Genomic DNA, 13,003 nt, shown 5'->3' with positions numbered 1-13,003 from the left:
CTTTACATATTGTGCATAGATGCTCTGTGAAATCTCCTTGAGCTCCATATTAAAGTTACTGATGCATCTTACTGAAACATTAAAAGCCCACAAATGAATGCTAACTGAAACTCGTGGGCCTTCCACAGCAAGCATCTGGAAATATATGTCAGATTTGATCACTATCCTCTACCTACTTCTACAATGCTCACCTGACTCACACTGAGTATAAATTCACTCACACCAAGCACTGCCATTCATGCACTGAGCAACACCTTACTAAGTGGTGTCTTAGCAGCCTGACCAGAACTGTGCAGAAGGTTTTGCTCAGCAGTTGAAGAAAGCACAGGGCCCTACCTGTCCAACCTGCCCCTCAGTAGATCACAACAGAAGGGAATAAACACTGAACTCCAGCACTGCATTTCCTAGATATTTGTCTAAAATGACAAAAATAGGCTTGTCTTAAGGTCCCAAGATTAGATGTCCTCAAGAATGTGCTGAGCATATTCAGCGTCCCTCTCTTGAGCCTTTCCTGACCCTCTGGACACTTAGCATTCCTGCCCCCATTCAGAGGATGCCTGACAGTTGACATGAATTTAAGAACATTAATCTTTGGCTAGAGCAGGGTTCATTCACCCCTTAACTTTTCAGCAGCATCAACCCTTGAAGGGAATCCCTGCACACTGCAATGGAAATACTACCTATTTACCCATCAGTGGCAGGTCTAGGTATAGTTCGGTCACCTTTGCAAGACACCACCCTATCCTCTTGCAAAGCGCCTGACAAATGTCAAACCAACTGCCTCACACTATGTTTGAGTAACTAAATAAGCAGTTTCATCTCTAAAAGTGCTAAGCTCTCCATGCTCCCACTGGGCTTGCATATACTCAGCACCTCTAGAATCACTGAATCACTTTCTTATAGCTGGTCTTCTCCAGAGCCAAAGGAAAATAGGCACCCAGCACCTAGACCTTCCCTAGCAAAATGCCAGAAATATCATTTTCCTATTCTATATGAAAGAGGTAAATAATAATAAAAAAAAAAATCTGGAAGAAATAGTATCTAAATGCTGGGCTTTGCAAATGAATTATTGGGGGGTTATTTTTCATATTTAAAATTACTTCTAATGAAAACCCTGACATGGTTAAAAAAATGAATGTTGTAAAGAGCTCATTAACAAACATAATATTTCTATTCAAGTAAACAAAAGATATTAGATAGTTTTTTAATGTGTGTTTCAGCCATTTGTCTGGGTTTCTTTAGGCTTGACAGCTAAAGGTCACTTATTTTTCCCACAGTTAGCAGAAACAGATAGTGGAAGACAATTTGTGCCCAAGAACATCTAAATTGAATAATCAAGGCATATCCAGGAAAAAAAATAGTTAGTATCTCCTTACTAGATAGAAATGAGAAGACAGAGCTTAGCAAGGGTATGGTCAGATCCACCTCACCCTGGTTCAGCCATCCAGCCATTAGGCATCTTGTGTGTGTGATGCTGGTGCCTCTATGGTCAGTGAAGGACAGTTATCTCCATATGAACCCTTTGAAGGTCCCAGTCTCTCACTGGCACCAGAGTTGTTCTGGTAAGCTACCTATCTCTTTGTTGGATAACAAGCCTAATTTTTAACATCTAGACCTTGATGAAGTACATCTCACTTAAGGAGACTCCTCTAAGTGATTTGTGCAACAAGGAAGAGCTCAGCTACACCTGCTGCCTGCGCCTGTACATCCCTGGGGAGGGGAGCTCCTCACTTCTGGATTTGCAGGACATGCGCTCACCTCTGCTGGCATTTGACTAAGAAAGAACACCATGGCTTCTTCTCCTTCCAGATCAAAGGGCTTGAAGATGGTCCAAGTGTTTTAGGTGCAGCAGGAAACAGGTTGCTGGCTGTATAGAAGACAGCCAGAACCAGGTCCCATGCGAGCAGTGAGCTTTCTTTTCCATGTTTACCTCCTCAGCTCTTATTTCAAGGCACAGACAAGAGGAAACTTATCTGGGGTTGATCCCTGTGAAACCAGGTAGGAGGATCTCTGAGGGGCAGGGCACCATCTCCACGGGAAGCCCTGTGCCAGCTTTGCCCTGGCAGCCCTGTGAGGCTGGCACATGGGAAGAGTAGGGAGGGGGGTGGGAACACTTGGCTGAGCAAGAGCAGCTGTATTAATTCTGTCCTGCCCAGTGCCACAGGGAATTTGTTTCCAGCTAAGTGAAAAGGTCAGTCAGGAAAGAAGCTAATATTTTCAGGCATATTAAACCACTTGGTATTGGTTAAAGAATCATCACAAATGACTAGGCTGCTTGAAAATGTTAAATTCCAATTAAAACAGGAGAGACAAGCCCACAAAGAGAAAATACACTGGAACTGCAGAGAAAGAAAAACAAAGAAATTACTAATATATACATACAGGTATGCACGTATTTTAACCATGTTAACATACAACTATGGGAAGAAAAAACATCAGGCTTTCCACATTCTCTTCCCGATATGCCACAAATGTACCTTGTTTCTATAATTACAGTGTCAGAGGAGCTGTGCTCTTTCTTTCTGTGATGGCACCTTAAAGATGTTGAGGTGAGATGTGTGTGTAAGAGCACTCATGTGGGGCTCGCCCTCCAAGTGGAAGAAAAAAAGAAAAGCTGTCTGAGAGTAAATCAGATTATATTAAAGCCAAAACAGATGAAGCACTCAAACCCTCCTGGATTTTGGTGACACCAGCCCTGGCCAATATTCTAGAAACTGCCAAAGGAGGAGAGAAAGGGGGACACCCCCCCACCCCCCCCCACCCCCAAACCAGTGAACAAAGCCCAGAAATTGTGCAGAAAATGTAATTTCCAGTAATTCCATTTCCAAATGTTTGAAAAACATAAGTGAAGCACCAAAAGTATGAGATAACTGAAAAAAAGAGAGAAATTTCTGTCAATCAATACACTAGTGATTTCTTTCTGTCTGCTCATAATTCCTGGCCTTTTGTAATCCACTTAGGACACATCTTTGAATTTTTAAGCCCATCCACGAGGGAGAAGCATATTTGACTGTAGTTTTATTTCGGCTAAAGTTACAAATGTCAATTATGATATGAGCAGCAATGAAAAGATAAGGGGTAGCAGTTTCTAGGGGTAGCAGCAATGAGGATGAGATGAATCCAGGCTGGATGGTTTCAGGTCCTGGAGACATTTTGATTTCAGCAAACTATGCAACCAGATGTCCATAGTTCCCTCTCACACCCCTGGGTGACACACCTGGTGCCTCCAGTCTCAGAAGCCTGGAGCTGTATTAATTTCATTGCTTTCCCTGGGCACAGGAACGCTGTGGTTACAGAGTTGTGCTGAGCTTCTCCCTCAGCACGAAGGCATGTGTGTGTTACAACACGCTCAGCCTCTCATCAAGCCATGTTCTCCATGACTGGTTCAGCAATGCTCGTGAACTGATACGCCTTTTGGAGGCAACGGCCTGTTCAGTGTCTGCCTGGTGCCTGCTCAAAGCAGCTTGTTGTTCACGGGAAACTACTGTTTCAGATTCGATTTCTTTGAGATGGAAATATGAAGTTTTTCTACACCTGAAAATGTTCCCAGAAAAGCCGTGCCAACATCTACATGTGTATCTCAGCATCATGGGAGGAGGCAGCCTGTGTGAGCTTAGAAACATCTTTGAAATGGAATCAGTTGCCTGAATGTTTTAGACACTGCCAGCAAAAGGCCATGCAGACTTCTACACTGTTTACAGGGATGGAAGAGGAAAGTAAAGAATATTTTTAATGCTTCTAATTGGCAAAACTTTTTAAAGGGTAGAGCATTCCACGTTTTTTATCTAAATTTTCAAAGAATAACTTCAAACCACTTTTAATCATCTGATTTTGCTGTCTCACTAGTAGACTCAGACCACTGTATCCTCACATAAGATGTTTTAGCTCCTGCTGGCAAATACCACAGCCAGGTGTGAGCATCCAAGCCCATCTCCATTTGGGATGTTCTCTGCTTTAATTACATTTATTTAGAGTCACTTAGGCAAGTCCAGTGGAACTTCTTTCATCCAGAGCAAAGGCCAAGTGCCAGAGTGCTAATTGCTTAGCTCCTATTCTGCACTCATCCTCAAACGTATTAAGCCTGTGCACACTTAAGCCTATACAAGGCCACAATATAGAATAAAAATATCTAAAATTACTGTGGCCATATGGAATTTCCCCCCAGTCCTTCTCAGGCTTCCTAGAAGTTGATCCTAAAGACACAAGATTTTGAGGTGAGGAGAGCTGCTTTCTGATATTTGCAATGAGATATGCTTTCGAGAAGTTTTTCTTTCCAATAAGTTTTTGATTGCAGCAGAAAATCCATTCTTAAAATATACACTCTTGGAAATCCATCAGCAGCAAGCATGTCAGGACAGGAGAGCTCTAGGTAATCCTCACACCTTGGTGGTGTGTAGTCTGTAAAGAAGAGGTTGACAGCAACAGCGGTGCCAACAGGCCATGCACTTCAGCACACATGTTCTCAGATTGTACTTTTGAATGCTGAGAAAGGGGGATGGACCATCTTCCTCACAGATCCTCTGGGTTACGTGGACTGTTCGCAGCACTGTGAGGGGCAGGGTCCAGGAGGCACTGAAGAGCGCTGAATGTATGGAAGTGAAGATGAGGTAATTAGTCAGTGAGATCATCAAGCACAAGATGCTTACAGCACTCCAGGGTCTGCCTGAAGACATTAAGGCACCACTGTGTAACTGTCGTCTTGTGAGCAAGCTTCTGGAATGTTGTCAGCAGCAATCACGTATCATAAGGCATTGACATTTCTTCTGAAAGCATGGGACAGCCAGCCAACTGCCTTCATTTCTCAGCCAATGTGGTGCATAAAACCTATAGATTTATGGCTCTGTCAGAGGAAACAGGAACTTTCCACACCATATTTAACTGCTAGACCTGCTGAATGCCTACAGACACTCTAAGCACTGGAAGTGGGACCTCACATGATTGCCCAGACTGTCCTGCAGCACAGATTTGCTCTTTTTATCGCTCAAACATCTTCAGAAACTCCATGCATGTGAAATATTCCTCTTCCACCGCCTGATACTTTCCCATCTTACATCACCCTCTACTGAATTAAATACTGGAGCTGAGAAAATCAATGGAGCTCCTCATTACTATTATTATTATTATTATTATCATCATCATGTTTATCATATTCATCTTGTAAGCGGAAGAGTTTCCAAAGGAATTTTATGACAGGTCCCAGGAGCTGGCCAGGACATATAGGAGATTATGTCTTTACCCATCAACACTTGGCTGAAGATTGGTAAGGAAAGTTTGTATGGGGTCATGCGTGTACGTTCCCAGCTCTGTAGTCTCTATGCCAGACTGTTCCTATAAGGATACTTTGCCAGAAGCCTTGTTTCTACTGTAAGGTGCAGAAATTTACTTTACCTTTGCCTGAGTACCCTTTCCTGCACATCAGTGGGTGTTCTGCTGTCTTCTCCAAGGAGAGGAAGGCTACCTGCCAGGGGTCTGGGATGGGTTTCACTCTGGGGTCTTCTGAAGTCACTGATGAACCAGAAAGGTGATTTTTTTGACAAATCAAGAAAACACGTCAGACAAAGAAATTAAGAAGTGTTATACAGATGATCACTGTTGAGCATTAAACATGCCTCCGTTCTCTGACCATGGAGGCCAGTGTGGTGCTCTTTCACTTATGGCAGTGTACTTGTGGTAAGGGACTGATACTCCACGCTTTACCCCTCTCCAGCCACAGGCACATCATGACAATTCACAAGCTGCACTGGGCTTGAAGCCCAAAAACTTCTAATCCTCCTTCCAGGTAGGTAATCCCAGTACCCCAATTTAGAGCATATGAACATCAAATGGGTTTACCAGAAAGTTTTTGTGTTTCTGTTGTTTTTTTTAAAAAAGTCTGAAATAATTGTGGAGTTACTTCTTTGAATTACAAGTTGGTTGAATCAGGCCATTCCAGCTGATTAGGATTAAATTGATAAAAGGATTAAAGTATAAATCTGTAGTATCTAGCATCCTCTCTGAGTCTGAAACATTTGAAAACCAAAAAGAGGGGGGGCGTGTGGGGGTGTGTGCTGAGTTTCCAAGCAACAAAGAGTTCATTTTAGACAGAGAAGAAGGAAACTGAGCAAGAATCATTCCACAGGATAAATTCTATTATATTAAACAAGGTGTCTGAAAAAATGGAAAATAAAACCTTAGGCAATGATTCAGTGTCTCAGAGAGAGCATCCCATGCCCACCAAACCTGCTTTGTGATCGCATTTACAAATATTCAAAAATAATAATTAAAAATGCAGTGAGGTCACTCATGGATTCCAGATCATATTCACATCTGTGGCCAGAAATGAGGTATGAGTTTTCTCAAATGTGGAACTTGCCTGCCTCATCTCACCTTCCCTGTGCTTGCTTTACAAGTGTATTGTGAAGGTGGCATTTGATAATTTCTCCATAACTCAGTGTTCGTGTAAATCATGCAATACCATGGCCTGGATTCGACAGCGTATGGAATCTGTTGTGTCATGATGCAAGGTGTGGTGCATTGCACAGGGACTGTCTGCATGCAATTATCACTCTCTCTGTCTGTCATGAGCCCATGGCGACACAACCCACAAAGGACTGGCATCTCTCTGACATGGACATCCACTCCCAGGACCTGGGAGATGCTGGTAGATGGTCCCCCAGGTCTCACCAGGAGGCTGCTCCAAGGCTGTGTGCTGCGCATAGCCCCTTTTCACCCTGTGGAAAAATGCTATGACATTTCTAACTGTTCCCTTTCCTTTCCCACAGCTGACAAAGAGGCTGATGAATACTACATGAGGAGGAGACACCTGCCCGACCTGGCAGCCCGAGGCACACTCCCTATCAATGTCATCAAAATGTCTCAACAGACCAACCACAGGGACAGGCCACGCCGTCCCATCAGGGCCATGTCCCAGGACAGAGTGCTGTCTCCTGAGAGGATCATGCCTGAGGAGTTTAGCATGTCCTATGAACGGATCCTCTCAGATGAGCAGCTTCTGTCTGCAGAACGCCTCCACTCCCAAGACCCCCTGCTCTCCCCCGAGCGGTCGGGGTACCCCGAGCAGTCTATGTCACGGGCATTGTCACACACAGATGTCTTTGTATCAACACCTGTCTTGGATCGCTACAGGATGACAAAAATGCACTCCCATCCTAGTGCCTCAAATAACTTGTACAATACTTTAGGTATGAACCCAACCTCCGCCAAGCGCCAAGCGTTCGCCTCCCGACGGCACAACACAGTAGAACAACTGCATTATATTCCAGGACACCACCATCACTACCGCACAGCGAGCAAAACAGAGGTGACTGTTTGATATGACCTTGTGCATTGTAGATACTCATTAAGGACTGGGGTGGCCACAGCACCCCATACTGCAGTGGCCTTATAGGCCAAGATAACCTCTAATAACTCAGTGTCTGAAAAGACTTTTCTGACAGTCCCATCCACGTTGTTTTTAAAACCACTCCTTCATCAGTGACATAAGAAGAACCCAAGCAAGAAAACAGACGATTGTGAGGGATAATAGAGGAAATTTCCTGATGTGCATCAGTTTCTGTCAAAGAAAGCCATAGTAGTAGATGGCTCCTTCCAAGGGCTCATCTGCATTATCTTAACATTTCTATGAATTTAGGACTTTTCAGTTGCTACAAGTAGAAGCAGTCTCATGCAGCCCAAGACAGGGAGGAGGAAACACAGCATCCCATCCTGGCGGAAAGGGGCCCTGTTCTCAGTCCTAATGCCAGTCCTCATGTTTGGCATTTCTGTAGCAAGTAGGTAAGCTTCTGTCTTCTGAGGATCATCTCCAGACCACTCAGTATCAGCCACCATCTGTTCTTCCTCACCCTTGGAGCAAATTCAAGGGCACACTTTCCTAGGGGACTGGCAGATCTAGGGAGAAGTAATAGCCTGGCTGAGAAATAAAGTTTTAGTTTATATTAAATATACTCATAAGATAAAAATATAATAGTGCCTACAAACGCCTGCTCTCTCAGTGTAGGAAGTAGTGGGGTTGATGTGTTCTATAAGCACAAATATGCTGAAATGCTTGTTAGACCCTTTTCTCCACTCATTCTAGTATCTTGGTATCTCCAACATGTAAATAGAAAGGAGGAATAGGGTTTCTCTTTCTCCAGCTTCTTGCCACTGCTGAACCTAAAGCACCAGAAATCGTTCAGCTTCACACTGCTGACCTGTGCTGGGGGAAGTCCTGGCTCCACTGAGACCCCTGCAAGGCAAGGCTACCACACATTTCACTGAGCCTGGATATCTCCCCAGAAATTTATTTTCCTGATAGCATTTTCCACCGGTCCACTTCCCCTGTGTCCAAACATATTTTCTCCTCTCAGTTACAACCTAGAACTCTATATGTAGCAAACCTTTTTCTAGCCCTTAGCATAAGCACAAAGCTGAGGGTGTCTGCCTATCAAAAAGCAGGTAGGTAATTTTCCATGGTTTACTCTCCATGTAATGCCTCCCCCCCCCCAAAAAAAAAACAAAACCACAAACCTTCCAAATTCCAATTCCACTGAGTACTAATCCTAACCATGAAGACAGTTACATTTCATGCATATAAATTATATATCCAGCATAATTATAATAAATGGGCATGTTGTATATCTGATATAATGCTAATTAGATACTGTATATTTGTAAAATCTTTAAAATGTAGACTCATGGGTCCAGAATTTGTGAAGGTTTTATCTTTGGCTTCCTGGCCAGATTGGGTTTTTCTTGGGTTTTGTTGCTTTGGTTTTTGTTGGTTTTGGTTTGATTTTTTTTTTTTTCCTTTTATTTTTGTTCCTATCAAATTCTGTGGAAGTAACTCACACTAGAACATACTTCTGTGGCCAGGACAGGGTCTCAGAGGTTTTGAAGGCCGGCCAGACCCGGTGCTGTAACTGTTAGTGCTGGACACTCTCCAGTACTCACCGTCCATGGTGTGCACTCAAAGTCCCACCACACGTACACACCCATGCTGCCAATCTGAACGGCAGGCGTGCTCCCTCCTCCAAGTGAAATGATGACTGACTTCAGGCTGTAAACGCGTTCCCATACAGTGCTACTCTTTTCATGCCCTGCATTCCTACAATGAGTCTTTTCCTACACGGCTCTTCACTAAACTTCATTTAAATTAGCTCTGCCCTTCTCCCTCTCTCAAATACCTCCCACCTCCTGGCCTTAATGACGTTCCCAGCTCAACACTTTGGTCCTGTAACACAGAATGATTGTAGATTGTTGTGAGCTTGAGTCTTGCAGAGGCTTATGATGCAGCACCAGGTTTTTCTGGTGCAGGGTAGGCAGGAGGAGCATGTCGTCTTTCCCTGGTGGGATATCAAGATAGACCTCAGGGGGGTGGCCATGTGGCCTTTCTCTTTCTCAGACTGTCCTGGGGCTGCTCATCCTAGTTTATGAGCTTTCTTCTGCCCCACCTGATGGAGACTGTGTTCAGAAAGGACTCCATCTGTGAGAAGTACTGGGGCTTTGTTTGACGGAAACTGAGCTGGGAAGGAATAAATAACAGTCTCCAATGTTCAGATGGTCATTACTACACAGCCTTGGGCAAAAACATTCTGGGCAACAACCGGAATTGTCTATGGATCAGGGTGGCAGTTCATGGCATGGGAGGGATGAGAGAGAAAAGGCTCAGACCTCATCTCCTGACCCCTTCCCTTGATGGACACTTCTCTCCCCTGACTACCTCCAAGCTCCTCAGCTCAGTCACTGGATATTTCTTCACGGAAGGCAAACCCCGTGAAAATATTGTCCTTGCTGACCTTCCCACAGACTGAAGTTTGTGACTTTTGTGAAGAGAAGAGAAACACACATGGCTGATGAAGAGGCAGGGTCCTGGGGCTTTTCTGTTCTCTCTTGGCCTAAGCAAAGCCAGGATATTCCCCTCTGCAAGCAGGGAGATGTGAACACTTTGGGAGAGGAGAGTCCACCCTAGAGTCTCCAGAAGTTGTGGCAGAGCCGGAGGAGCAGACGTGACCATGTGAGGCCATGGGTAGGTGAACACTCCTCGCTTTCCATTTCCATAGCTATTTGTCTCAAGCTCTAGTCTTCGTCTAAATGTTCCATCTGTGAACTAAGAAGCTGCTGGATCAGATGCAAATATGGAAATTTTTCACCCAAGTAGCCTGTGCAGATGTTGTGCTGTGCTCCAGGCCATTTGACCTCAGAGCCTTCTCTTATTCTGACTGAAAAATATCACAGGCCCTCTGCTATCTTGTCCTGGGCAATAATCCTCCAAAGAAATCTTAGCCCCGTTTCCTCGTCTTTTCCACACACTCAACTGTTTCAAGCAGATGCGTCCCACAAGAACCATCAAAAAGCCTTTCCAGGCCAAATCCCTTCAGACACTCTGCCGTCGCCACAGAAAATTTTCAGCAAATTTCTTTGGGAAGGCACCATGCCCTGGATGACCACAATTTGTTCCTGGGCACCATGTGTGCCCATGTCTTGCTTTGTGTGCTGGAATGGGTTGGTAGCTAAAGCAGTGGCATTTCAGCACACATAGGTGTTCTTATGTCATTTTTTTCCTTATTCCTCATTCTGAGAGTTTGTCACTGAAAGGACACTTGGTCCAGGACTGGGTGTCATGATCCACAGCCTGGTCCCCAGCACTTCGGTTCCCCGTGGCCAATATATGATGATAATGGTAAAATTTTCCTATTCCACGGAGGCATTATGAGAGTTCATACCATAATGTCTGTGAAGTGCTTTGAGACCCTCTCACAACAGACACTGTAGAACAGCAAAGCATTTTTATTGATATTGTTTGTCACCATTGTCCTGCCACATCACGTCTGATGTGTTGCAATCCAGTATCTGTCCAGAATGAGAGTGCTGGGGTGGGAGGATGCAGTTCCCAGGTTTCCCATGGCTCTCCTTCTGGTCCGGGTCCCTAGCAGGCAGCAGCTGTACGGGATGCTGTTACCTGCACTTTGACGTTTCTGCTGTCTTCTCATGTCTGAGTCACCGTACCATTCTGTACTCAGGAGAAAAGCAGGAAGCAGTCACTTTTCTCTGTACAGTAAAATATAATCTGCCTTGATTAATCTAATATACTCTGAAGAATTGATCTGTCTTTTTCTCCAACCCACAGGTGGAAACACACATCTGTGGAGTGTCCAGTTCCCAGAGTGCATGTGCAGGGACTGAGGGAGGGTGATGTAGAAAAGTTTATATTATTTCCTACAGACTGATCATTATTTGCATTCCCCAAGCAGCAATGCATAATAGTGAGCTGCACTGGATTTTATACAACTCTCTCATTAATACAGATACATGTATGTATATGTATGTACACACAAACAGATATATATACATACATACTGTAAAATGCAATCATTAAGTTCTGACTGACCCTGTACCAGTCTAATCTTCCAAACTATATTGAATCACTCTTTGAAATGTGGCAAACTATTTTTAACGAACCACATGGAATGGAAATTTTGTCATAAAAGTCTTCTAATGCCAGTGAATTGTGTTTTAAGGAAAAATGAAATATTTTTCAATGTTTTAATGTTCCTTTTATAAATGATGATCTGTTACTTGGGGATGGGGGTGGGTGGGAAGAAACAGGGACAGTTACCTGGGAGTAAGCCCTCCTTTCCTGGCCTAGATTTAATTTCTCTCTACTGTTTTACTAGCCTGCCTGGCTGCAAAGCTGGTCCCATGAACCTGGGCTTCCTGCATGCATATTTCTGTTCTTGTGTTTATCAATCAGAAGCATTCCCACCAGGAATCTGCAAGAGCCTGGCATCAAGTTTTTGCAAGAGATCAGTAGTTTCTGGTACCCGGGAAGATGTCTTCATCTTATTCCACCACAACAAACAAAATCATCATGAAACAGGGTAACTTTATTTCTATTTGAAGTAAGTGTTCTAATTTGTGATCAATTTGCCATCATGTGATGGAGAAATAGTTTGTCTTAGTTTTGTTTCAGATTTAGTGCTTAAACTGGAAGGGGGGACTCTGCTGAAATATATTTAACACACAGATTTCATGTTCAAGTATATTTCAGAGGAGTGAAAAGTTAGTAGGGGAAATATGTGAGAAAGGGGCTTAAGTATTTTCATAAAAAGTGTTGTTAGCAATAAGCTTGTGTTGGGGCTGCTTCTTAGAGAACAGCCACTTCTGTGTTGTCTGTCCGTAAGTGAGTGGTAGAAGGTATCATTCCCAACCTCTCTTAGCTGCTTCATGGCTGTCAAGGAGGTTCCCTCACCGAGCCCAAAACCCATCTGGGAAAACCAACCTACACTTCACCCGCTGGCAGCCCGGGGGCAAGGGGAGAGTTGGCTGATCCTGTTCGAGCATGTTCGTGTAAATTGAAAGAGATCTCTGCTCTCAGCAGCAAGCAAAGCGGCATCCCGTGTCTCTGCCATGAGCGCATGATGCCCAGGAGTTCTCCATCCCCACCACCTCTGCTGCAGGGAGACGTGCATCGCGTCCCCCTGACCCTCTGCCCATGTGCTTCGTAACGGCTCCTGACCTTCTGTCTGCAAATCCGTTAGACATTTTTGTAGCAAGAATTTCTTGGCTCTGAGAAAGACACTTCTTACTATAATATTTTTAGTTTGGGGACAATATTTCCTAAGAGGGGTTAAGTGGATATTTTTGTGCTTTAGCCCAGTTTATGGATTCCATGTTTATTATACAGTAGTACTGAAGAGGACGTACATTTGTATCTGTAACTTTGCACAGACTCTTGGTTAACCATTAAACAGGCTTCAAGATGAGCAGTATTTGACTGTTTTTTCTCTGTATTATTCTTGTTGTTATACTTACCTGTAAAAGCACATTCTGTATGTACTGTAAACAAAAATATTATCAGTTTAGTAAAATTTAGAGTCTTAAGGATTTTTCCACTTTTGTCAGTAACAAATATTTATGGATTAAAAAATAAAGGCAATTTCAACATATAAATTGTTTCTTTTTGATATCTATTGGGAGAAAAAAAAAAAAAAAAAGGCCTTTTTCTTGGCAGCCTTCCCAATCTTTG

The 13,003-nt window shown here is 43.7% G+C and overlaps 1 protein-coding gene across 1 annotated transcript in view; it reads left to right on the top strand.

Annotated features, from left to right (window-relative positions):
- SHISA6 (shisa family member 6) overlaps positions 1-8,456 on the top strand; it is a 254,984-nt gene extending 246,528 nt beyond the window's left edge. The window contains exon 6 of the mRNA XM_074921896.1: positions 6,762-8,456. Within this exon, the coding sequence (XP_074777997.1) occupies positions 6,762-7,312 (551 nt within the window). The 3' untranslated portion in view covers positions 7,313-8,456. The remainder of the gene's footprint in view (positions 1-6,761) is intronic.
- The last annotated feature ends 4,547 nt before the right edge of the window (positions 8,457-13,003 follow it).

Source organism: Athene noctua, chromosome 18, assembly GCF_965140245.1.
Source record: "Athene noctua chromosome 18, bAthNoc1.hap1.1, whole genome shotgun sequence".
NCBI classification, from domain to species: domain Eukaryota; kingdom Metazoa; phylum Chordata; class Aves; order Strigiformes; family Strigidae; genus Athene; species Athene noctua.
Note: the sequence above shows the minus strand (reverse complement) of the source record. Positions and strands in the feature narration are given on the sequence as shown.